The sequence below is a fragment of the Aquarana catesbeiana genome, linkage group LG10 (assembly GCF_042186555.1).
Source record: "Aquarana catesbeiana isolate 2022-GZ linkage group LG10, ASM4218655v1, whole genome shotgun sequence".
In the NCBI taxonomy this organism is placed as follows: Eukaryota; Metazoa; Chordata; class Amphibia; order Anura; family Ranidae; genus Aquarana; species Aquarana catesbeiana.
In genome coordinates this window covers 182,860,870-182,887,781 of record NC_133333.1, presented here as the reverse complement: position 1 = coordinate 182,887,781, position 26,912 = coordinate 182,860,870, and the positions used below count along the sequence as shown (strand labels likewise).

The window sequence follows — 26,912 nt, the reverse complement described above, 5'->3', positions numbered from 1 at the left end:
TGTAAGGAGGCATGATATTGCCTTCGTGAACAGCAATATAAGTCCAGGTCTGGGGGTGCCCTACGGGTTGTCTCTCCCTCCCCTCAAATAGCATTGCTATGGGAAGTCCCACATAGTGATTACTATGGTGCTCTGTGTCCCATGCTGTACGATAAAGAAAATTAGGATTTTTATAACTGCTTACCTGTAAAATCCTTTTCTTGGAGTACATCATGGGACACAGAGGTCCCGCCCCTCTATCTGGGGTTTAAGTTTATTGCTTTGCTACAAAAACTGAGGTACTCCTGGTAGGAGGAGGGGTTATATAGGGAGTGAACTTCCTGTATTGGGTATATCAGTGTCCATCACCTGAAGGTGTGAATCTACCCACACAGTGATTACTATGGTGCTCTGTGTCCCATGATGTACTCCAAGAAAAGGATTTTACAGGTAAGCTGTGATAAAAATCCTATTTTCTGTAGACCCCTTTCACACTGGGGCGCTTTGCAGGCGCTACAGCGCTAAAAATAGGCTTTCACACTGGAGCGGTGCGCTAGCAGGACGGGAAAAAAAGTCCTGCTAGCAGCATCTTTAGAGCGGTGAAGGAGCGGTGTATACACCGCTCCTGCCCATTGAAAGCAATGGGACACCGGAGATCTGCAGAGGCGCTTTGCGGTGGTTTTCAACCCTTTCTCGGCCACTAGCGGGGCGGTTTTACACGGTTAACAACGGTTAAACAACGGTAAAGCGTGTGCTTTACCGCCGACGCACCTCCCGCCCCAGTGTGAAAGAGGCCTTTACATAGATTCTCCACTCCAATGTAGATGAGTTTTGGGATAACCACTTTTGGGCAGTCATTTTTTGTGCTAAGAATAGTAATCTACTGATGGAGGCAAATATCTCCAAGGGAAAGTTCTCCTAATCTAGGGTGCCCAATAAACAAGTACAGGCATCAAATGTAGTTGAAGCCTGCGTCAGACCTGCAATAAAGCTCTTGGTATTTTTCTCAGTATAGTTTGGCTTTAAAGTGTATTTCAACTTGTGCAGTTAAGTTTGAGAAACTCCCACTATATCTACATTCAGAAAGCATATGTAAATAAATAAACCCTATTTCTTACCCTTTTAGTTCCTTTGGAGCTTCTTTATAGATAGGACACTATAGGCAGCTTCTATTGCTTGGAATATGAGTCAGTGAGAAGCGTGGAACATTTTTTTAGCATGCAATGAGGCAATTGTGCTTGGAGATCTTTAACCCTTTAAGTGACAGTCCTGAGCATTTAGTTTACTTTAATGCATTTTTTACTTTAATGCATTTTATACATTAAGGTAAAAAACCTTCTGGGTGCAGCTTCACCCCCCAGCCCCTCCTTATATTTACCTGAGCCCCATCTCAATCTAGCGATGTGCACGAGAGCTACGGTTCTCCCGGCTTTCTCTCTCCTCATTGGCTGTCAGTCACAACCAGTAAGCCAATTGAGAGAGAGCAAGGACTGGGCAGAGTCTTGCTATTGGGAGCACTCGGCAGGGGGGAGGAGCCAAGACCGCCGGCAGGGGATCCAAAAAAGAGGATTGGGGCTGCTCTGTGCAAAACCATTGAACAGAGCAGGTAAGTATAACGTTATCTATCTATCTAAAAAAAAAAAAAAAAAATTACAGCCTTTAGAATCACTTTAAATATTTAGGTAATATTAAGTTATGTTATGTGAAAGGGGACATATAACAAATATAAAGTATGTGTTGTCCTAATTAGGCTGTAAAAATACATACATGTATAAATACATTTAAAATACATTTTAAAGCCGTATGAAACGCAAAAAAAAAACTTTTATATATTGCACCCGAACAGCCCCTAAATGTGATGGCTGCACTGGCTTTATTTTTTATGTCTTTCTTTCCTTTTATTTTCACCTGATGATACAGGCAGGCACACACTTCTTGTCTTAGGGTGTCTCCACTGTTGGACAGCAAGATGCACTTGCAGATTTAGAAGAACTTGATTAACAAACTAAAGCCAAACTCCTGCTAACATGTTTTTAACGGTTACAGCAACAGTTTGGGATAAAGGTTTTACATAAATGAATAAAAAAGTGGCCATTGTAAGCAACCTGTCAATGTTAAATAATTCCTCTCAACTGTCCAACTGCCACTTTTACTGGACAGCTTGGTCTGTTAAAGGGAATTGAAAAATACCAGACTTACTGTCCGACTTACCAGATGAAACAAAAGGGAACAATAAAGATCTAAGAAGTGGTAAGCTGCAATATAATACATTTTTCTATATGGGTTTAATACTGATTTAAGTATTTTTTTTATCTTTATGACAATTAAGTTGTCATTTAAAGTGCAGCTGTGCCCAGACTTTGAAGTCATTTAGCCCTGGGTAAAAGGTATGCGATGCGGGAAACACGGCGAATCCTGTGCGTTTCCTGCACCTCATTGAAATCGCACAGTGTCCATGCGACATGCTGCAGGTGTCAATGTTATCTTAACAACACCCTGAAAGATTTCAAAACACAGTGCAATTGCCAGAATCGCATTGCATGGGTGTGAACACCATGCAATGTGATTTAGGTGCAGGGGAAAAAAAAGGTCCTGCACCAAAACGTATGGCTGAAATCGCACTGCACACATCGCATGTGATGTGCACAGGAATGTGGCGCAATTCCTGTGCAAATCACATGCGGTGTCTGCATCACACAAGTGTGAACTCAGGCTTAAAGCGGAGTTCCACACAAAAATGGAACTTCCGCTTTTCGGAACCCTCCCCCCCCTCCGGTGTCACATTTGGCACCTTTCAGGGGGGAGGTGGGTGCAGATACCTGTCTAAGACAGGTATTTGCACCCACTTCCGGCATAGACTCCCATGGGAGTCTACGCCTCTTCCCGTCCCCACCGCGCTGGTCCCCAAAAAGTGTCATACGTGTCACTTAGTGTCTGATGTCGCAGTCCCACCATAAGTCACTGAGCATCTCCGTTACTAGTAAAAAAAAAAAAAAAAAAAAATTCCATAAAAAATCCCATAGTTTGTAGATGTTATACCTTTTGCGCAAACCAATCAATTTACATTTATTGGGATTTTTTTTAACCAAAAATATGTAGCATAATACATATTGGCCTAAATTAATGAAGAAATTGCATTTTTTTTTTTATTTTTTTTTTTAATTGGATATGTTTTATAGCAGAAAGTAAAGAATATTGTGTTTTTTTGTTTTGTTTTTTATATTGTCTGTCTTTTTTTGTTTATATTGCAAAGAAAAAAAACTGCAGAGTTGATCAAATACCACCAAAAGAAAGCTCTATTTGTAGGAAAAAAACGACCGTGCAATTTTCAGTTAACCACTTGCTACCCAGGCCAATTCTGACACTTCGCTCCTACATGTAAAAATCACAATTTTTTTTGCTAGAAAATTACTCATAACCCCCAAACATTATTTTTATGTTTTTAAGCAGAGACCCTTGGGAATCAAATGGTGGTCGTTGCATATGTGGGTGCGACCTACCTATGCGTTTGCTTCTGCACGCAGGGACGGGGGCGCTTTAAATTTTTTTTTTTTTCTTGTTTATTTTACTTTTTCTATTTTGACAGTTTTTTTTTTTTTTTTTTTTTTTTAGTACTTTTTTTTATTATCACTTTTATTCCTATTACAAGGAATGTAAACATCCCTTGTAATAGGAATAGTGCGTGACAGGTCCTCTTTACAGCAAGATCTGAGGTCAATAAGTCTCCACATCTCAACTCTAGGCTGGGAAGCCTGAAAAAAAAAAAAAAAACCTGGCCTCCCAGCCGAGATGGCTGCATTTTTTAAAATGCAGAGGCCGGGTGTAACATCATAAAAATGTCCCCTCCCACTGCCTGTAAGAAGGATCAATCGGCTGAACAGCCGCTGTAATTGTTCTTACGGTGCACGGAATCGCCACCTCTAAAAGAAGATATCTGAATGATGCCTGTAGCTGCAGGCATCATTCAGATATCCCCATTCAAAGTCGACAACGTCATATGACGTCGTTGGGCGGGAAGTGGTAAAAGCAACGCAGTGCTGTATCACAAACAATGGCTTGATCATGAAGGGGGGTAAGCCTTCCGGAGCTGAAGTGGTTAAAAAGCCATAGTTTCCCTTTAGGCTGGGTTCACACATGTGCGGTGCGAATTGAAGCTCTGTTTTCACAGCTAATTGACAAAGTAATTGTTCAGCGTTTCACGTCAGTTTTTGATCAGGGTCAGGTCAGGTTTACATCAGGATCAGGTCAGGATTTTATCCTGTTCACAACGGAATGCATCTGCAAATTAGATGCGTTCCCATAGAAGATAATGTGCTTGCAATTCGCACCGCAATGCACAGAAAATGTACACTTTTTTTTGGCCAATGTGGAGTGCAAATGCAACACACATATGCGAACCAGCCTCATTCAAATGAATGTATTTTAAAATGTCATGTGAATTGGATGCGGTGTAAGCCGCATCCAATTCGCATAGGTGTGAACCCAGCTTTAAAGTTGAATTCCAGAATAAGCAAATACAATGGATAGAAAAAGTCTACACACCCCCGTTAAAATATCAGGTTTCTGTGATGTAAAAAAATAAGACAAAGGTAAATAATTTTCATAATCTTTTTTTTGGGGGGGGATATAAAAATAAAAAATTGAATATAATGTGGTTGCATTGTGCACACCCTCTTTTATAACTGGGGATTTAGCTGTGTTCAGAATTTAGCAATCATTCAAACTCGTGTTAAATAGGAGTCAGTACACACCTGTCGTCATTTAAAGTGCCTCTGATTAACCCCAAATAAAGTTCAGCTGTTCTAGTAGGTTTTTCCTGACATCGCATCCTACAGCAAAAGCCATGGTCCGCAGAGAGCTTCCAAAGCATCAGAGGGATCTCATTGTTAAAAGGTATCAGTCATGAGGAAGGGTACAAAATAATTTCCAAGGCATTAGATATACCATGGAACACAGTGAAGACAGTCATCAAAATATGGCACAACAGTGACATTACCAAGAACTGGACGTCCCTCCAAAATTGATGAAAAGACGAGAAGAAAACTGGTCAGGGAGGCTGCCAAGAGGCCTTACAGCAACATTAAGGGAGCTGCAGGAATATCTGGCAAGTACTGGCTGTGTGGTATATGTGACAACTATCTCCCGTGTTCTTCATATGTCTGGGCTATGGGTTAGAGTAGCAAGAAGCCTTTTCTTCCGAAGAATAAAAAAACAAAGCCTGGCTTAGTTTTGCAAAAACACATCTGAAGTCTCCCAAAAGCATGTGGGTACATATGTTAAAGTGGAGTTCCACCCTAAAATGGAACTTCCACTTTAAGGTGCTTCAACAAAGTATTAGTATAAGGGCCCTTTCACACTGAGGCGGTTTGCAGGCGCTATTGCGCTAATAGCGCCTGCAAACCGACCCGAAAGTGCCGCTGCTTTGTCTCCAGTGTGAAAGCCCTACGGGGCGCTAGCAGGACGGGAAAAAAAGTCCTGCTAGCAGCATCTTCGAACGGTGAAGGAGAGGAGTGTATACCGCACCTGCCCAATTGAAATCAATTAGACAGCGCGGCTATACTGCCGGCAATGCGCCTCTGGTATTTAACCCTTTCTCGGCCGCTAGCAGGGGGTAAAACCACTCTGCTAGCGGCCGAATACCGACGGTAAAGCGCCGCTTATAATAGCAGCGCTTTACCGCCGACCCCGTCCCAGTGTGAAAGTGCCCTTAGGGTGTGCACACTTATGCAACTATATTGTTTTATTTTTTACTTTCCTCCACCTAAAACATTTCAGTTTGTTGTACAGTTTATCGGTGACATTAAAGGTGGAAAAAGTTCTGAAATAATTTATCTTTTTCTCATTTTTTACATCACAGAAACCTGATATTTTAACAGGGGTGTGTAGACTTTTTATATCCACTGTATAGTCTAAGTACAGAAAGCATGTGTATTCTTACTTGAATCTTGGTGTGCTTTGTGTATATCTTCCTGATCTGCTCAGTGTGAAACTTTGCCTTTGTGCAAAGGTTCCCATTTCATAAAGACTGGTCATTGCTGTTTTTTCTCCTTGTACGGGGTGACTGGTCTTGTATATGCTTCTCTCCTGTTGTTTTCTGCAGGCAGTCTGTAGTAGGTGGAGCCTGCTGGGTCCCTCCCACATATCTGCTGTTTGCACAGGCTATGTGCAGCACAGTGATGTCACTTCTACATTTGCAGGGTAACAGCTAGGTTTTCAAAAGTGTCCAGTGTGCACAAGTGAATGTATATTCTTTGTGGCTATTAAGAAGCTATATAATTAAATGAAAGTTTTGTGTCTGGAGTTGAGCTTTTAACTTTCCAGACTGTTTAAAATCCTACCAGTACTTCTACTGGTTCTGCACCTGTTAGATGAACAGCTACCACTTAAAGTGGAAGTAGAAATAGTAAATGGGATATATTCGTGTTTGGACTGCCAACATCCTAAACATACAAAAGGTTTGTACACCTACACCGTAGTTCAGGATTGGAGCAGCCCCCTTGGACTCTTTAGGCAATAATGATCATAAAGATAATTTTATAGTAAAAGGCAAAATAATGGCACTTTTATTAATACAAAACAGAAAAACTTGTTTATATATAGACATAGCCAACAAGGCAAATAATGTAAAACACACAGTACAAAATTAGAAAAAATGGTACATCAAAACATATTTGTCAAACCCAACAAAAGGCAAGTATGCCCTGTGCTGCCAGAGACGAGCTGTGGTAAGTCAATAGGGATTTCTTGCGTATAGCCCAACATGTTTCGGAATGAATGATGTATTCCTTCATCAGGGAAGATTATGTCTGGGTGACTAATTATCATTGTATGAAATGTAAACATAATTGCATGATCGCACTGTAAAGCATTATGTGAACATAGCAAGCAATATAACAGTATAAATTTGGTATATAATATATGTGACCATTCTAATACTCACATGATGATCCACAGTACAATAAACAAAAAAGGAAACGCAAGAAATAAAATCAATGGGGACTCCCAAAGTGACTGAAGCAGTTCGCAGATGGGTGAGCATGGATTCCAGGATGAGCAAGCTGTAAACGTTCACAAGAAATGCCTTGTAGACTACACCAGCCAAAAAGGTATCAATATCTAAAGCAAAAAAAGCAATTGGAAGAGTGTATTAACACATACTTCCTATAGTTTAGGAAGTATGTGTTAATACGCTCTTCCAATTGCTTTTTTTGCTGTAAATATTGTACGGTGGATAATCATGTGAGTATTAGAATGGTCACATATATTATAGACCAAATTTATACTCTTGTATTGTTTGCTATGTTCACATCGTGCTTTACAGTGTGATTATCATGAAACTATGTTTACATTTGACAATGAGAATTAGTCACCCAGACCTAATCCTCCCTGATGAAGGAATTTATTTTTATTTATTTCAGGTACTTATATAGCGCCGTCAATTTACACAGCGCTTTTACATTCACATCAGTCCCTACCCTCAAGGAGCTTACAATCTAAGGTCCCTAACTCACATTCATACATATTAGGGACAATTTAGACAGGATCCAATTAACCTACCAGCATGTCTTTGGAGTGTGGGATGAAACCGGAGTACCCGGAGGAAACCCACGCGGGCACAGGGAGAACATGCAAACTCCAAGCAGGTAGTGTCGTGGTTGGGATTCGAACCAGTGACCCTTCTTACTGCTAGGCGAGAGTGCTATCCACTACACCACTGTGGAATACACATTGTTCATTCCGAAACATGTTGGGCTATATGCAAGAAATCCCTGTTGACTTACCACAGCTCGTCTCTGGCAGCACAGGGCCTTTTGTTGGGTTTGACAAATATGTTTTGATGTACCACCAATTTTTCTATTTTTGTACTGTGTTTTTTACATTAATTGCCTTGTTGGCTATGTCTATATATAAACAAGTTTTTCTGTTTTGTATTATTAAAAGTGGCATTATATTGCCTTTTACTATTAAATTATCTTTATGACCATTTCTGCCTAAAAAGTCCAAGGGGGCTGCTCCAATCCTGCACTACGGTGTAGGTGTACAAACCTTTTAAAGTGTAAGTAAAGCTGATTTTAATGAAATGGCTGACATGCAGGGTATTATTGACAGAATAGACCCTATTGGTCTCTTCTGCCTGTCGCCTGTCATGTTCACTGAGCCGCGCATGCGCAGCTCAGTGAACATTTAGGGCCCTGGTCTGTGCTGCGGTGATGTGACTCTGGCCTATTAAATGGCCGAAGGCACGGGACCCAGAAGGAAGACTGAGTGAAGATGGAAGCATGGGGGGCCCGGCGGATTGATCCCACCACCGAGCTGGAGGACACCATATGACAGGTAAGTCTGCCATGGACTTTAGTGGACTTTACTTCCATTTTAACAGGCTAATATAAACGGGGGTTTAATCGGTGGCAAAGCAAAATTGGCAGCTGTGGCTGCATGAGTTGTTATGCACCATCTCATCCCACAAGTGTCAACATTGAGATGTATCTTTGGAGTGATAAATCTGCAGCTAATCATAATCAGAAAAAATAACAACGCTTTCTCCCTGCACAGCGGCAGTACACCCACCCTTCTAGTTTTTTTGTCCCTCTCAGGAATTGCACATTTCACTTCTCCCAGACGACTTATTTCAATTTCCATCTAGCAGGCCGTCAATCCGATATCTGGTCTGGCTCGACAAGCCAGATCCGGCAGTGACAGAGCATAAAGGGATGAGGTTTGGGTGGAGGTATTATTGATGTTCTTGGCCGCAGTCTGGCTTTTGGTAGTTGGAGGATTGAAGATGGGAAGCACCGGAGGTTTTTTTCCCTGCCTCGTGATGCTCAATCTGTCCCATAGCCAAGATGTTATTCAGTCAGTTGACGGAAATGCTTCTGCAGCTGCTAGCCCCTGTCCAGCCCACATCCTCCTGTTCCCTGCCAGCTTAGTTTCTTCAATCTGTTCCTCCCCATCCTTTCCAGGTCCCTGGCTGCTTGCATGCTGTCACTTGGACGGTCTGTGTTTTTTTTTTTTTCTAAGTAAATTATTTATTATTAGGACAGCCAGTACACACAGTAAAGGTGTAAAATATAGGGCCTATAATGTAAAGAGTCCTAATTCACTGAGCATACTGGAAGCTTGTGATTCCTTGCTCAGCACAGGATTTCATCAGTATAAGCAGTCAAGGTAAGGCCTCTTGCACACGATACTCCTGTTTGAGCATCTACTTTTTCAGACTCTCTTGTATGTATTTGCGCGCATATGCGTTTGCGTAAATTCACGCGCATTTTCGCTCAAACTTATTCTCGTGTTCTTGTTCTGCAGTATGTAAATGGACACATTTGTGCGCATGAGACATAAATTACTGACCAAAAATGCAGATTTTTCTATTCTTTTTTTTTTTTTTTTTTTTTTTTTTACTGAAGAATGCGCGACACTCGTTTATGCGCTTGTGTGCATAGGCAAATTACAAATAATGGGCTGTATTTTAGCTCAGTAAAAAAAAAGCTGTATTGAGCTTTTTCAAGCTGCAGTGGGCAAGAGGCCTTAAAGTCATTTAAAGGTTCATTTTTTTCAAAAAAACAAACATGTCAAACTTACCTGCTCTGCAAGGGTTTTGCACAGAACTGCCCCGATTCTCCTTTTCTGGGGTGTCCCAGCGGTGCTCTTGGCTTCCCCTCTTCATCGAGTGTCCCCACGGCACGGAGAGCCACTTTCCATGGGGGCACTTGTGCGCCCATTGACACAGACAGCAGAACTTGGCTCCGCCACCACCTAGCCCCCCCATAAAATGCAATAAGATGAAAAACCATGAAACTTTACAACTCCTTTAATGCCACTTTTTGCCAAAAGTGTCTGTTGCTTCATCTAGTAATGACCCCTATTTGAGCCGATTTTTGTTCTGTGAACCCTTTTATGATTACTAAAGTGATACTAAAGTCTCTGGGTTTTTTTGTATAAAAATAACAAATATGTTATACTTGCCTGCTCTGTGTAGTGGTTTTGCACAGAGCAGCCCAGATTCTCTTCTTCTCGGGTCCCTCTTTGGTGCTCCTGGCCCCTCCCACTTGTTGTTTGCCCCCAGCCGCAGCTCTGTGTATCCATTCAGACAAGGAGCTGTGGCCCGGCCTCGCCCCCTCTCTCCCCTCATCGGCTCACTGACTTTGAGCCAAGGGTGCTTTGCTGCTGTCTCAGCCAATAAGGAGGGAGAGTCCCGGACGGCCGAGTCTCTCGTGCAACATCGCTGGATCGAGATGTGGCTCAGGTAAGTATAAGGTGGGCTGAGGGGGGCTGCTGCACACAGAAGGCTGTCACACTTTGAATGACAATTTTTATAATTTTTTTCACACAAATAGAGCTTTCTTTTAGTGGTATTTAATCACCACTGGGGTTTTAATTTTTTGCTAAACAAACATAAAAAGTCCAAAAATTTGGGCAAAAACAAAACATTTTTCATAGTTTGTTATGCAATTTTGCAAACAGGTAATTTTTTCTCCTTCACTGATGTGTGCTGACGAGGGGGCACTAGTAGGCGGCACTGATAGGGGGCACTAGTAGGCGGCACTGATAGGGGGGGCACTCGTAGGTGGCACTGATAGAGGGGCACTCGTAGGCGGCACAATGGTTAGGAGGCACTGATGGGTGACAATGGTTAGGAGGCATTGATGGGTGACAATGGTTAGGAGGCACTGATGGGTGACACTGATTGGCAGCACTGGTGGGTAATGTGAACAAAGCCTTAGACTGGGGTGCCTCGCGACTTATATTTATCAAGGGTACCTTGACTAGAAAAAGGTTGAAGAACACTAGAATATTCCACTTTACCATTGCATGCTGAAGTATCTGTCAGGGCAAAATCACTGTATATTAAAAACATTATAAAAATTGGTTCTTCTCTTTGATACAAATCCATTTTCCTAAGTTTTGTATCTTTTTAATATGTTGCAAGTAGGGAAAACACCCTGCCAGAGGTCAGTTGAGCTCCTAACTTCCTTTGAGTCAACAACACTGCATCTGCTGCACTGAAATCCCTTGAAGTGTTGTGAGCCTTGCCATAGTTCTCCTCTTCTGGAATACAAAATACCTTCCCCTTATCTTATGGAAATGTGGGGTCCTGTAGTCCAACAGAGGATAGCTGAGAGCACTGCTTGGGATATAAGTACATTGGAGGCACTAGTGTCCGCTAACTGCAGCAGTCAGAAACTCCTTGGGTTTTGACAGGATTGATAGTTGTTTTTCTTTATTTGCAGCATACTTAAAGATACAATTCTTGGGGTATTGGCATGTGTTGCATAGATGTGTACAGCATTTTTTTTTGTCCAGATGTACACGGTTAGGTAAACTGTTAAATTTTTTTTTTAGAGTGCCAGGTATTGACTGGTAAATTAGTTGTATTTTATTTTAGCAGTTCCTCCTTATAAAAAAAAAAATCCTGCTTTTCTATACTTAAATGCTTCTTTACCTGAGGAAAGTTGTAGCCCTTTTAATTGTCAGTGCCAAATATATATTATATCCTAGCAATAGCTGTTGTTTTTCCTTGTTAGAATGCTTAAGCTGTTAAGGACTTCTAAGGCTAGTAGGAAGGATTGAATCACTTCAAATATTTTTGTAGATTATTTTCTAGAAGAAATTGGATGGTGTGCCTAGTTTGTGGTATTGGGGGACGGAGTGAATGGAGAAAGCAGGAGCTGTTAATCTGCTCGAGACTCCTCAGGTTGTAAAGTCTCCACGCCGACTATGCCCTTTTGCAACCAGACGGGAGGTTTTAAAGATTCCCTTCACTAATGGTTTTACAAGAACCATTTTCTAATTAAATGATTGAATTCACAGTGGAAGCCTCTTACTGGGCGCACCTAACAGGAAGTGTTTCAGAAATGTTCCAGCAGTTAAGCAGAAATCTACCAAATCCATGTTAACCCTTGCACCCCCTAGGTTTTCCGTGCAGGTGACCAGTTGAAAATCACATCTGTGCACAATTCAAGGGCTGCTAACCCTGAAACCCTAGGTAGTTTATGAGTTTATACATTTTCATAACAGATACAAATGTTAACATTGCTTCCAACTTCTCTCTAGACTTGAAATGCTTGTCTGACAGTTGGGTGCCCTCCTTTATGCATAGCTTAGTATGTTGTTTATCTCCTCCTATCAGTGTGGTCAAGAAATTAAATTGGCCACCCACAGCTCGAATTCCTGCTAAATTGGCCAAAATGCAGGCTGCCTGTGGCTAAACCAGTGTTCCTCAACCTTTTTTCCAGTTAAGGCGCCCTTAAAGCTGGAGTCCGGTGACCAATCTTCTTTTTTTTTTTTTTTTTTTTTAGGTCATTGAGACACTTTGCTAACCCCAAAATAATACTCACAGTTTGGGTGTAATATTTCCGCCTCTGTCTGTTTTCGTACTGAAGAATAACTTAAAAAATGTGATGCTGGCTGTTTCCATCTTGCTTGTGGGCATGTGACGCCCACAAGCATTGATTTCCTGGATGCGGTGAATGCTGTTCATTCACAGCTTGTTCACACGCATGATCATTGTTTCCGCACTGAATCTTGGGAAGCCCGACACTAAGCTCCCAGGAGACAGTGTGGCGCCGGGGAAAGGCAATAAACACGCCTACTCCCATGGGAGGAGAGACAGGAAGTGTCACAATAAAGTACAATATAAAGGTAATTACAGCGATACATTTTTTTTTCGTGCGGCATTTGAACATCTATGCAATTAACTGAAGGGGGTAAGATTAAGTTAAAAATTTGGGTGGAATCCCGCTTTAAGTATTTCCAGTCTTGAGGTACAACCAGTGTAAGGCTTGGATCACATTACTGCGTGGCACGGAAAACTTACACAAACGTGCTGCTCTTTAGCAGACACGCAGGAATGCCATTAGTTCTTTTTGGTACCCTCCACGCATTGGCAAATGCGGTGCATTTTTGATGCGGCACAATTTTAGCGAAAAGGTAGTTGATTTCTTTCCCTGCGTTTCTCTAGGTAGGGCAGACCATTGAGAGGAATGGCCTGCCCTACATGCAGCAAGCAGCCAAACAGATGGGAACAAAGGGCTCGTTCACATTTGAGGTTGGGGGATGGTAAAACCAAAAGGTTGAGCCGTTTTTACCACCCCCAACTCGCTTTTCAGAGGAGCGGCAGTTCTGTGTGTTGGACATTATTTTACACATTGTGCACAACTCCACTCTGAATGCTGTGCTGTATATTATATAGCTCATACAACTATTCACTACAGTATTTTCAAATAGACATTTATACCAGCTAATGTTCACAGCACTAGGACGTTTGAATTCTGTATTGTTTAACAAACCGCAATAGTTTTGCTAACCAGTTTGTGTTTCTATTTTATTTTTATTTTACCCAACTAACTTATTTTAAAGTGGTTGTAAACCCTTTACAACCACTTTTCCAGCTACACTGGATATCTCCTAAACCTGCACGATTTAGGAGATATCCCCTGTATTTGCATGTGCCGACGTCATTTGCACATGCGCACTGAAGTAACGACATTGCTTCAGTTAGACAATGCCTTCACCGGCGGCTCCCGCGCGCATGCGCGGGAGTGATGTCTTCGCGGCTTTGACCAATCACAGCGTCGGAGTCCGCGCTACCTGGAAGTGACTCCAGGAGCGATGTCGGCCGCCGCAGCGGTGTACGAGCATGGCTGCGGGGGCTTCGATCTCAGGTAAGGAATTCATAATGAGCTGATATGCTATGCATACTAGCTCATTATACCTTTGCAGGTTTTTTGTTTGTTTGTTTTTTCTAGGGTTTACAACCACTTTAACAACTGTTGCAGTAATATATTGTTTGAAGGAAGATATGTGCTTTGTAACTGACATCTTCCAGATCTGCTTGCTGAATCAGGGATTGATAGCTTTATCTGAAAGTGTAAAATTTTATCTTTTTGTTTTAATACAGGGGTCAGAAACCTTTTTCCACTTAAGGGCTAGATTTAATGTATGTAAATGCATGGAGGGCCACATTCACCTGCTAATAAAGATAATAATAATCATAACATAGTAATAACAGTACAGGTTTACCTCACTTTAAGGTGCTTCACTAATACAAAGCCAGTTCACCCTGAAGGAGCATGTGGCTGGGGATACGGATTTTACTGCCCCCTCCCCCATCCTGGCACCCAAGGGTAGCTGACGCCAGCCCTGCCAGCCAGCATGGTCTGGAGATGGGGTCCCTGTCCCCCAGGGGTTATGGGATCCCTAATAGGGTCCCCCCCATTAGTGTCTGTACCCCATAGCAGTGTCCTCTGTCCTCCTTCACATCACTCCCATAGTGTTCTCTGCCTCCTCTCCCTGTAGCAAGTTTCCTATGCCCCCAAAGCGGTGTCCCCCCCCCCCCCCCCCGTAGTGTCCTCTGTCCCCAAGATTGTGTCCTCTGTACTCCCCATAGTGTCCTCTACCCCCCACCACCCCACACACACTGTGTAGGTAGAACTCTCCTACCTTACACAGGTGTACCGTGAGCAGAGATAGATATCACATGGCTGGATGGGGGCGAGAACTGCTGGTTAATGGGAAAAGTTAACAGGCTGGTGATTGGTTGCTAGGATCGCCCGGCAACTAATCACCTGCTGTGTAATGTGAAAAGTTAACTCCAGTTCTTCTTGCCCCCATCCAGCCCTGTGATACCGGCTGCTGTCCAATGAAGAGGACAGCGGCAAAAATGTCTGCAGATCAAGTGCCCGTGAATTAATCACAGGCACTGACTGGGCCAGACATCTAGCGGTGGCAGGCCCAAATTTTTTTTAAAGCGCCTCGTCCCGACGAGCTTGTGCACAGAAGCGAACGCATACGTGAGTAGCGCCCGCATATGAAAACGGTGTTCAAACCACACATGTGAGGTATCACTGCGATTGTTGGAGCAAGAGCAATAATTCTAGCCCTAGACCTCCTCTGTAACTCAAAACTAGTAACCTGTAGAAATTTTGAAACATCACCTATGGAGCTTTTTAAGGGTAAAAGTTTGTCGCCATTCCACGAGCGGGCGCAATTTTGAAGCATGACATGTTGGGTATCAGTTTAATCGGCGTTTCACAGTATAAAAAAAAATTGGGCTAACTTTACTGTTGTCTTATTTTTTAATTCAAAAAAGTGTATTTTTTTTCCAAACAAAGTGCGCTTGTAAGACTGCTGCGCAAATACGGTGTGACAGAAAATATTGCAACGACCGCCATTTTATTCTCTAGGGTGTTAGAAAAAAATATATGATGTTTGGGGGTTCTAAGTAATTTTCTAGCAAAAAAACCTTATTTTAACTTAACAAGTGTAAAAAAAAAAAAAAGGCTCGGGTCTGAAATGGTTAATGTCCTGCCTCCAGTAACTCCCTACTAGAAGTGTGAACAATAGGTCTTCCCACTGTTTTATTCTTGCTTTTAATGCCAACATCACATTGGCAGCTTAAAACGGTAGTAAATTTGTTATGATTTAGTTTTTACATCTTGCCCCCCCTGCATCTTTATGCAATAATGTGAAACCCAATTTCTTAGTGACACCATTATGAAACCTGTCAAAGGATGCCTCCAGCACTGCGCTGTCGATGTGGGGGCGCTTCCTTCTTTATCTGGTTTTCCCTTCAGGGTCGGCTCTGTTCGGCCGCTTAAATGGCCGGGTCATGATGGCTTCACTCCCTCACATGCACATGGAAATCACATCACCATGCCACAGAGCAAGTACCATAATGAACTCTGAGATATGCATTTGCGACAGTGTACATTACCGCTGATGTGCAGGAGGAAACCTCAGTCTCTTCTGCCATAAAAATACTGCCTGTCGGATTTTTTTTTTAATCCAACTTTAATTTGCCTGAGTTTTGGTTACCTGTTACTTAATGTGAGCCTGTGGTATTGGGCTCCTCTTATGGTACCCATAGAAAGGTAACTCAGGAAACCAGGGTACAAAAATTCCATCCCATAGTGATTTTTAGAAGTTTGTTATGTACTTATGACAATTTATTTCTTGTGACCCTTTCACCACACATCTAGGGAATTCCAATTGGGATTTAATGGGATAACATGCTGTGTGAAAAAAGGGGCTGATATAGAAATATAAGTTTGAATACCTCTTAAGACAAACCACTCTTGGTCCTTACAAGCCCTTTGGTAAGCTGGAGTTTTGTTAATGACTGTTGAAAGTGCTGCTTATTATTGAAGAGTTCTACAAAGCCCAGTTTTCACTACTAGTGCTCAATTCAGAATCAGGCTGTATAAGGCCTTTTTTAGTCTTCCAATTAAAAAGGCGCACTGATTGGCTCAGGGATTGACAAATGCTAGGTTGAAGAATGGTGTACTCAGCAAGCGTTGAAAAGCTTCTCACATCTTAGTACCGCATTCTAGTCCTTGGGCACTTTATTGCAGCCTTCAGTTCCACGGTGAGAGTACTGAATACTGATCGAGCAATGCTAAAGCTGCTTAAAGCTTGTTTAAATAGAATAAAGAGTCTTCTGTGTATTTTTAAATAAATGTAAGAGATCCACTTGATTCACTTATTATCGGTGTGATTGTGCAATTAGCGGACCTCCAGCTGTTGCAGAACTACAAGTCCCATGAGGCATAGCAAGACTGACAGCCACAAGCATGACACCCAGAGGCAGAGGCATGATGGGACCGCTGGAGGTCCACTAATTTCATATCCCTGTTATGCAGTATCTCACAAAATTGAGTACACCCCTCACATTTTTGTAAATATGTTATATCTTTTTATGTGACAACACTGAAGAAATGACACTTTGCTACAGTGTATAGTAGTGAGTGTACATCTTGTATAACAATGTAAATTTGCTGTCCCCTCAAAATAACTCAACACACAGCCATTAATGTCTAAACCGCTAGCAACAAAAGTGATTACACTCCTAAGTAAAATGTCCAAATTGGGCCCAATTAGCCATTTTCTCTCCCCGGTGTCATGTGACTCGTTAGTGTTACAAGGTCTCAGGTGTGACTGGGGAGCAGTTGTGTAAAATTTGATGTTATCGCTCTCACTCTCTCATACTGGTCACTGGAAGTTCAACAGCTGAAAAACTAATTGTTGCTCTACATAAATATGGCCTAGGCTATAAGAAGATTGCCAGGACCCTGAAACTGAGCTGCAGCACAGTGGCCAAGACCATACATTGGGACAGGACAGGCACCTATACTGATTGAGGCTTACGAGCTTGTCGGAGATAAGCCATTCTCTCATTGTTTTATTGTGAGTACCCATGTTTTTTATCAATAAAAGCCAGTTTTAGCCCTACAATATCACACTATTTGGGACCTTCCTTCTTTCTATTTCCGTGCCCCCCCATCATCTGAGGGAATTTTGCTCCGGGACTAGGACCGTGAGGATAGAGGAGATACTTAAAGGATGGTATTCCCAATACTAGTCATATGCGGTTACCCCATTACCTTAAGGTAAGGGGCCACTACTTACTAGTGTGTGTGTGTGAACATGAAGAGGAGCACCATTTTTTTTTTTTACATTTGAGCACTTCACTGCAACATATGCATGTTAGGAAGTTGGTGTCACTCTACGAAGGAGGACTTTTTATATGCTGAAGCACATTGATTGATTTGACAATTTTTGCCTCATTATCACGTTGTTTTTACTGTTGCACAAGTCACTTTGTGTGTTGCATGTATGTTGCACGCTGTAATTCACTATTATATGGTATTTTTAGCACTTTATATAGGAGTTGTTACTCCTACATTTGCTACTACAATTTTGGGATTTTCACAGTGTAATTTTTGGTTATGGAGATTTATTGATGGTTATTATTATATATAGCAATAGTGCACTTTGTACTTTTTTCCTTTCTTAGTGTTATGTTTTTTACGCAAGAGTGATCACATATTATTCATAATTGGTTTTACTTTTTTATTTGTCTATACCTTAGTGTGTTCAATCAGCCCACTAGATATATATTATTATTACCATTATTTGTGTTCTTGCTAGTATTAGCGCAGCACCACTTTATTTATTCATCCATCTGCTAGCAGAGTCTGGTTGTAACCTATTCGGTGCAGGCAGCTTTTCCTAATAGCTCTGCTGTAACACACATGATAGCGCAGGAATAATTATATACACAAGACCATACATCAGTTTAACAGGACAGGTTCCACTCAGAACAGGCCTCACCATTGTCGACCAAAGAAGTTGGGTGCATGTGCTCAGGATCATATCCAGAGGTTGTCATTGGGAAATAGACGTATGAGTGCTGCCAGCGTTTCTGCAGAGGTTGAAGGGGTGGGGGGTCAGCCTGTCGGTGCTCAGACCATACGCCTCACACTGCATCAAATCGGTCTGCATGGCTGTCCTTCCAGAAGGAAGCCTCTTCTAAAGATGATGCACAAGAATGCCCACAAACAGTTTGCTGAAGACAAGCAGACTAAGGACATGGATTACTGGAACCATATCCTGTGGTCTGATGAGACCAAGACAAACTTATTTGGTTCAGATGGTGTCAAGTGTGTGTAGCGGCAACCAGGTGAGGAGTACAAAGACAAGTGTCTTGCCTACAGTCAAGCATGGTGGTGGGAGTGTCATGGTTTGGTGCTGCATGAGTGCTGCCGGCACTGAGGAGCTACAGTTCATTGAGGGAACCATGAATGCCATCATGTACTGTGACATACTGAAGCAGATAATGATGCCCTCCCTTCGGAGACTGGGCCGCAGGGCGGTATTCCAACATAATGATCCCAAACACACCTCCAAGACAACCACTGCCTTGCTAAAGAAGCTGAGGGTAAAAGTGATGGATTGGCCAAGCATGTCTCCAGACCTAAACCCTATTGAGCATCTGTGGGGCATCCTTAAACGGAAGGTGGAGGAGCGCAAGGTCCCTAACATCCACCAGCTCTGTGATGTCTTCATGGATGAGTAGAAAAGGACCTGTGAAGCTCTGGGGAACTCCATGCCCAAGAGGGTTAAGGCAGTGCTGGAAAATAATGGTGGCCACACAAAATATTGACACTTTGGGACCAATTTGGACATTTTCACTTAGTCGGTGTACTCACTTTTGTTGCCAGCAGTTTAGACATGCTGTGTGTTGAGTTATTTTAAGGGGACAGCAAATTTACACCATTCTGCAACCTGTACACTCTCTACTTTACATTGTAGCAAAGTGTCATTTCTGCAGTGTTGTCACATGAAAAGATAAAATAAAATATTTACAAAAATGTGAGGGGTGTACTAACTTTTGTGAGATACTGTATGTACGTGGAGACAACTATATTTTTTCATTTCATCTGTTGGATGTTTTTCCCTTTGGACAGGAGGAAGCAGGGGGAACTCTTCTAAACAAGCACACCAACAGCAATACAATTCTGACACAAGGTCTTAAAGGGATTGTAAAGTCTTTGTTATTTTTATAGAAGAAAAAAAAAAAAAACATGTTATACTTACCTGCTCTGTGTAGTGGTTTTGCAAAAAGCAGCCCAGATCCTCCTGTTCTCTGGTCCCTCTTCTGTGGCACTGGCCTCTCCCTCCTGTTGAGTGCACCCCACAGCAAGCAGCTTGCTATGGGGACACCCGAGCCAAGTCACCGCTCCGTTTTTATATTTTCAGATATGGAGCTGCGGCTCGGCCCCGGCCCCCATCTCTCTCCTGATTGGCTATATGACTTTGACAGCAGCGGGAGCCAATAGTGCAACTGCTATGTCTCAGTCAATCAGGAGGGAGAGTCCCGGACATCGCTGGACAGAGATGGCGCTCAGGTAAGTATTAGGGGGGCTACTGCACATAGAAGGCTTTTTTTATCTTAATACATAGAATGCATTATGATGAAAAACCTTCCGACTTTACAACCTCTTTAACCTTGTTAAAGCTGTGATTTGTGTGCTTGTGTCAGCATAGATGGTTTAATAACATGATATAACATTTAAACAATTAAAACAAATGTATCAATATTCATTACCTAGAAGAGAGGCCTGCATCTTGATAAAAAAACATGCAAGCTTGTGCGTGTGTTCTGGTGTCCTGATTACGGTATGTGCTTTATGAAATGACATCTTTTTTACCGAAGCTACTAAACCTTGTGTTTTCTTTTTATTGCAGATTTTTCAGCAAATGAACTTTAACAAGAGGCCAGGAAGAATCAGTGTAAAACCTATCAACTTTGCCGTCATCCTGAAATTGTCCAACACCAACTTACAGGAAAAAGTGTTTAGGGTAAAGTTTTTGTTCTATTAACATAAGATTTCTTTTCACCCATGTGCTATTTCATGGTGTGATTTTAAACAATATATCCGTGGCATGATGAAAGACAATTCTAACATGTAATACTTTGGGTCGCATTAGTCTTGGGTGATAGTAGGCTCTTATTCCCATCTTTTCTCTGGTCCTAGACCAGTACAATTTATTTAAGTATTTATATATAAATATTCTAAACAAACGGTAAATAATTTTTAAAACAAGCCTTGACTCAAAATTTATAGCAGAAGTGCTGAAATCCTTATAATGTATCGTTATCCTTATGTAGAATTCCAGCCTAAACCTAAATACTCTTAAACATGTTCTTTCCCCCATCCTGCTGCCATTGCTGACTAACCTGCTGTGGGTATAGAAAAGAACCACTGTGTGGTGATTTTTGTATATACTTGCCTATTTTCTGTCTGCTTTGGTCCTTTCACCTGATCCATCTCTCCTGTGTCAGCCAGTGTTAGCTGCAGGGGAGAGAAAGGTATGGGTAACAGACTTTCCAAGCCATTGTCGAGCGCTCTCTCCTTTTCCCCAGCAGCTGACACTGGGGATCATGTGATCAGAGCGGGCTGACAATAGGTATGTATATACATTTTTTTTTTTTTTTTTATGTTTGTCAGCATAGGTGTTGGGGGGAGGGTGGACTTTTTTAAGAATAGGTAGGTTGAAGTTGGAATTCTGCTTTAACTTCTCTCAGCAGCATAGCTCACCCTTCTGCCCTTCAAGCAGTGACTCAGCAGCAGCTCAGCTCATGGCGATTCTTCCTCTCAGCAGTGAATCAGCAGATTTCTCAGATTTCTAATGTGAACACAGCAGGAGCACTACTAGATGAAGATACCTACTCATTCTTGAGCATCAGGACCTGCCTCAAATTTTCCTTTGTGGGCATAGTAGTGCACGCTGTACTTTACTATTTCTCTCATCTTCATAAGGGATTGAGGGATTAGGATTGCAGAGAGCTTTTTCCTACAAGATGAAAATTCTCCTTTGTGAGATGATAAAACTCTATAGACCCAAGGGCCCCGGCTAATCTGCCGTTATCAGTCAGAAACTACTATCTCAAGTGATGTTCAAAATTGGTAACATTATTTATAATCTGCCCATTAATGGCTACAATAAACCATAGTGCTTTTGAGAATTGCTGAGAGGCAAATAAAATACAATCACTATGCTGAAGATAACCAGGAAGCTCAGCATGTGTAAATTTGGCTGCCTCAGTGTCGTTTTCTAATTAAAAACTTTTCAAAGAACAGAATTTTCACCACCTACACTTGCCTAAGATTATTTATAGAATTCATCTAACAAACCTTTCCTCTTTTTTTTTTTTTTTTTTTTTTCTTTGTAGGATGGGCTAATTGACCAAGTCTATGATTTGACAATGGAATATTTACATACCCAGGCTTACTGCATTGGGTTCCCTGAGCTGGCTCTGCCCTGTATAATCCAGGTATGTTGGCTAGTTATTACTGTATAGCTACTCCAAAAAGGGCCATAGTATAATTTCTTAGCATGGTACTTATTTTAAGAAAATGTATACAGTGAAAAACTGTCATGTGAGCTTTGCTAACATAACATAAATGTACCAATGGTCACAATGAAGTTCTGTGAAATGATGGATTCATTTTGGTTTGTTTTTTAGAAAAAAAAATCACATGTGGGAAAAGTCACTGTATTAGAGGTCATGCATTAAGTGCTGAGGCAGTGTCAAAACATCTGCTTTTAGCCACACTTAGTTCATCTGGTACATACCTTGTTATTGCTTTCTGTTGCATTCATTGAACCCAATAAATGGGGTGCCTGGAATGTATATTGGGATTTAACTCTAAGCTTAACGGTGCTTTAAAAATTCATTAGCTATTTTAATACATCCAATGACCCCAGGCTACTTTGCAAATATTCCTTTTACCCCTGGCCTTTCCCTGTGAGAGTTGCCATCACCAGCCTATGGCAGTCTGAGCTTTGCTCTTTTTAAATTAACTTGTATGTGTCTTCACTGGAGCAAGGCAATTGCTCCCCATAGCTGTTTGTTTTAATGTTTTTAATGTTGGGCCATAAATATTTCTCTTATCAACTTTTGAAAAAAACAGCCCTGGCATGCTGTATGTTTAGCTACAGGTAGGGAGCACTTGTTTCCAAGCTAGAAATGAGAATGAGCCAGCTAGTAAGGATCCATCTAGACTTGCTTCTGCTGTCTTGAATTATATGGCGTGAGGGGTGATGGGTAGCTGTTAGGGAAACCTATATGAAGGGATTTTGTGTTTCTAGCAGTTTGTGATCTCCATTTATTATGCAAGTACATTATTGTAGAAATGACATTAAACCAAGCAGGTATCTGAAGCAGATTTCGATCTTGTTCTCACGTCTTAATTGTAGTGACAGTGAAGACAAGCAAGCTGAATATAGTGTCCTAGGCCTATAACCACAGCTGTTAAAGAAGCACAGGGCAAAAAAGGCAATAATAGGTTTTATTAAAAGTACAGCTACATCCGTTATGAAATGAACACAGGCTAAATTTATGGATCTTGAACCTGTGTGAACTTTATTGCCCAGGTTTTGAATTATTCAGGCAGCATTATGAAGACCTGCAGGCCCTATGTGCAAGTAGTAGTAGATTGGACTGTGGCATTGTCTCAGTTCCCATATACACAAAGCTTTGTATTTTTTTTTTTCTTGTTGTTTTAGCATGATTTTATAGTAAATACAAATAAAAAAAACTATGGTTGGGCAAATTAAAGCAGCATTAAAAGCAAAACCATAATATATTTCAGCTTCCCAAGCATTAGATGTGGTGGCTGCATCTGTTTTCTTTTCTTTGGCTTTTTTCCCCTCTTTTCACTTGATGATCTGGCCAGTAACACACCTCTTGTATTAATGAGACACAGCTCTGCAGGAATGAGCAGGGTAGGCACAGCATACTGCCCGCGTTGTCGGTCAGGGGTTGAGGAGGGAGAGTAGACTGTTACATGTATTAGATTTAAAACCACTAACAATTTGAAACCAAGCCCCAGCTCATATTTTATAATCAGTTACAGCAAACAGTTTTTTTTCCTTTTTTGGGATAAAGGTTTTGCATGAATTAAAAGCTGATCATTTGAATCACCGCTACCAGTGTTAAGTGGTTTGTCTTATCCATTTAAGCTGATGCATACTGATGGAGCTGAAAATAGAAGAAAGCCTTAAAAAGGAAACTAATGCAGCCATCACAACTAAGAATTGGTAAGCTGCAATATAAATAAACTTTTTTGCTTTTGGGCTTAAAGTGTTATTTCAATAAAAAAAAAAAAAAAAATGCTGACTTTAGTAACAAACATTGTTATACTTACCTGCTCTGTGCAGTGGTATTGCACAGAGTGGCCCCAATCCTCCTCTTCTGGGTCCTTGGCGGTGATCTTGGCTCCTCTTCTTCTTGGGGACTACCATAGCCAGCAGCTGACTATGGGATACGTAGACTGCGCGCTAACAACCTGTGTGTCTTTAGAACCGCGCTCAATAGACATGCAGAGTGTGACTTAGGCCCACCCCCCACTTCCTTCCACTTCCAAGAGCATCTGATTGACAGCAGCAAGAGCCAATGGCTTCTGCTGCTGCTTGAGTGCTGTGTAAAGTGGAAATAAGGGGACAATAGATGCAGCCCTGCACAGCGCTGATCTCTTCTCCCCCCCTCTTCCACTTCACACAGGGGGGGGGGGGGGGGGGCACAGAGAAACTGAAAAGTTTTTACCCTAATGCAAACAATGCATTAAAAGAGAAATAAGGATTTATTTTTTTTCAGTTTCATACTTACCTAGGTGGATGCATCAACGGTCCCCTGGCACCACTACGAACCGGGTGATCGATCACAGCGTATGGCTCGGTTCTCACAGCTCCCTGCGCTGCTGACTGTCAATCAGCAGCTTTCTGATCTTCTCCCTTCTCGCTCACTGGAGCGCTGAGCTGTGGAGGGAGTGGAGCGGGCCGCCTCAGGCTCTCAGTGGCTCGCTGAGAGCCTGAGACAGGTGTCAGTCCAGGCACCTGGTGGATCCAGAGTCCCATTGTCGGGATGACGCAGTGCCTGGACTGACATCAGCAGAGAGCTGACTTCAGTCTGCTCTCTGTTGAAAACGGGTCACAGGATTGCAGAATGGTTCCACTCCTGTGATCCATAGGAGAAGTACAGCCAAACGAGCTTTGGCTGGACTTCTTCTTTTTAAGGTAAAAAACATTTTTAGGTTTAATAACACTTTAATACTGCTTTAAGTCACTGTAGTTTATAATAGGTGGGCTTTGTGTGGGCAGCAGGTGATTGAATTTCTATCAGACATTGAATGGCTTGCAAAGCAGATGTAATTACATATTGACCATGTTTAGTTACATGAGCTATATTACCTCTGGTAAGAGGCTTGAACATTTGATTTACAAATATTGGGTCATCCTTGCATGTCTAAACAGTAAATCTAGGATTATCTGCATGAGTGGAATAAACATGAGGTATATGTGAACCCCAAATTGTGCATTGCATTAGGGCACACCAGATGAGGCAAGGACCCCCTGTATGATGAATCCCTTTTCTCAACCCCGTCTCCTACGTTGTGATTACTTTAAGAAAAACTGCTACCAGAATGTGCACCAGGTTGGAGGTAGCATGGAGTCAGCTTTATATTTCATAAGCAAGACTACTTTTCCACTGTACAAATTACCAAATGAGGAAAGAGGAGTTGTTTCCCGTTTTAAACTTTAAAAGCCTTAGGACTTCTCAACATCCTGTGCTTCCCCTGTCCCCTGAAATTTATCTTTCTGAATTCAGCCACAGAATGTCTAGAGGAGGACAGAAAGTGAAAACAGAATAAGTTCAATACAGTTCAATACAGTATATACGTGTTAACTCTTGGCGTTGCCTCCTGTAACCCTGCTGTCTTGGGTACTGGTCACTGAATGGATTATACAGCCCTGGCACATGATACATCAGTTCTAGTTTTTATTGCATTCAACAAGTTAAAATCTATATAAACTTTTTAGTAAAGCACATCATTTTATATGGAGGCGTTGAGTAAATAATTTACCGCAGCACAAAAATCCGGAACATAGCTTGTTAAACAACTTATTTACCAGCATTTGATAAAGATGTCATAGCATACTGAACAAGCTTACAACTAAGTGCAAACAAGCACTATTAAACAGTATACACTAAGCCTTGAGGCTTAATATAAACGTGAAATTATTTGTAGCAGATTAATGTCATGTGGCTATTCTATAATACATACCAAATGCTGGTTTGCATTTCTTATATAATCTTCTTACCCTAGTCTCAGCCCTTCCAAATCTTCGTTTCACCAACTCCGTGCATGAGCTGTATTCAGTTACAGGTGTTCTGTGCACAGGGCATAACAGAAGATGGAGAGTTCTTCCATGCAAGTAAAGCAGTTTGTTCCTATTCCCTGTTATGTCTGTGTGACTTGCCAATAAATCACTGTAACCTGACTTTGCCGCAACCTTGCGTTAACGTAGGTATTTCAGCAGCTATTGTATTGGTTTTATAAGCGCTATTCCAACTGAAATATAACGTATTTGTAAAGCTTATTAGGTAGGTGGTAACCATTTTTATTTCTCTTATCCATTGTGGGAGAAAGGCATATATTGATACTTTTGCTAGTGTTTAGTTCTCCTGATGGCAATATAATGGATTTTCAGGTGAATACAAAAGTCCTATTGTACATCCCAGGACACAAAGTATTTTAATATCCATTGTGATAGGGTTATGCTGCCACCTTCAGGTTATTGGACACTTGCAATAGAGGCAGCAAATCCCCTTCCAGCTAGGCATAGCTTCAGTTTTTTTTTTTTTTTGTTTGTTTTTTTTTAAGCGTCATAGGTGATGATCATATCTGTGCAGTCTCTTCACAAAAATGTTTTCTTTAGCTATTTTCTCAAGATTTCCATCTGGGAATAATCTGGCTTATCCAGATCTGTTTTCTATGGCTATCTGCTAAGAGGAATTGTACCTGGACCCTGTGCTGGACATGTGGGGACAGCCTGTAATGCTGCCCTTCGGCACTGGACTCTGCACAATGGGACCTTGTGAAATGATGTATTGTCTTGTGGACTTGCAGATTGCTATACGCAGGTCTAGGGCAGTGATCACCAACTGGGGAGTCAAGTCCCTGAAGGCTTTTGAGGCATTAGTGGCCCCCCTGGGGGCCCTGCATAGTAGCATGGAATGGGAAGTGCCCTGGTGATATCCTTGTTCCCAGTGGGAAAAGTGGTGTTTGTGCTTGTACCCTCTTTCCTTCTCTGCTGTGCCCCTTTGTACCCCCTCCTCCCCTAATTCATAAATCTTTTTGTTTTTTACTTTTTATTTCTCATGATTATTGAAATGCCATGGTTTAGCTTCCCCAAGCATTTCATAGCAGTAATGGGGGCGGTCAAAGAGGTTTTTGGCAAAATTCAGGAGGCGGAGCACTTCCTTTCACCCCCTCTGTGCTGTTAACCAGAATTGGCATTAACGGAGAAGAGTGGTCTACTGGCGACACCGTCTTGGACCTGGTGTGTATTGCATAATCAGTGACACAGATGAACTGCAAATGCCAGTGTGTGTATATATTTGTGTGTATGTATATATATTTATATATATATTCTGTGTGTGTATATGTATGTATATATATATATATATATATATATATGTGTGTGTGTGTGTGTGTGTATATGTGTATATATATAATGTGTGCATGTATGTATGTGTGTGTAAATATATAAAGGTATTCTGCATACCTTGGTTGTAATAAGTGGTT

The 26,912-nt window shown here is 41.6% G+C and overlaps 1 protein-coding gene across 1 annotated transcript in view; it reads left to right on the top strand.

Annotated features, from left to right (window-relative positions):
• Window positions 1-26,912, top strand: part of NOC2L (NOC2 like nucleolar associated transcriptional repressor) — a 221,289-nt gene that overhangs the window by 98,385 nt on the left and 95,992 nt on the right. The window contains exons 13-14 of the mRNA XM_073603046.1: window positions 20,005-20,118; window positions 21,494-21,595. Coding sequence (XP_073459147.1) covers window positions 20,005-20,118; window positions 21,494-21,595 — 216 coding nt within the window. The remainder of the gene's footprint in view (window positions 1-20,004; window positions 20,119-21,493; window positions 21,596-26,912) is intronic.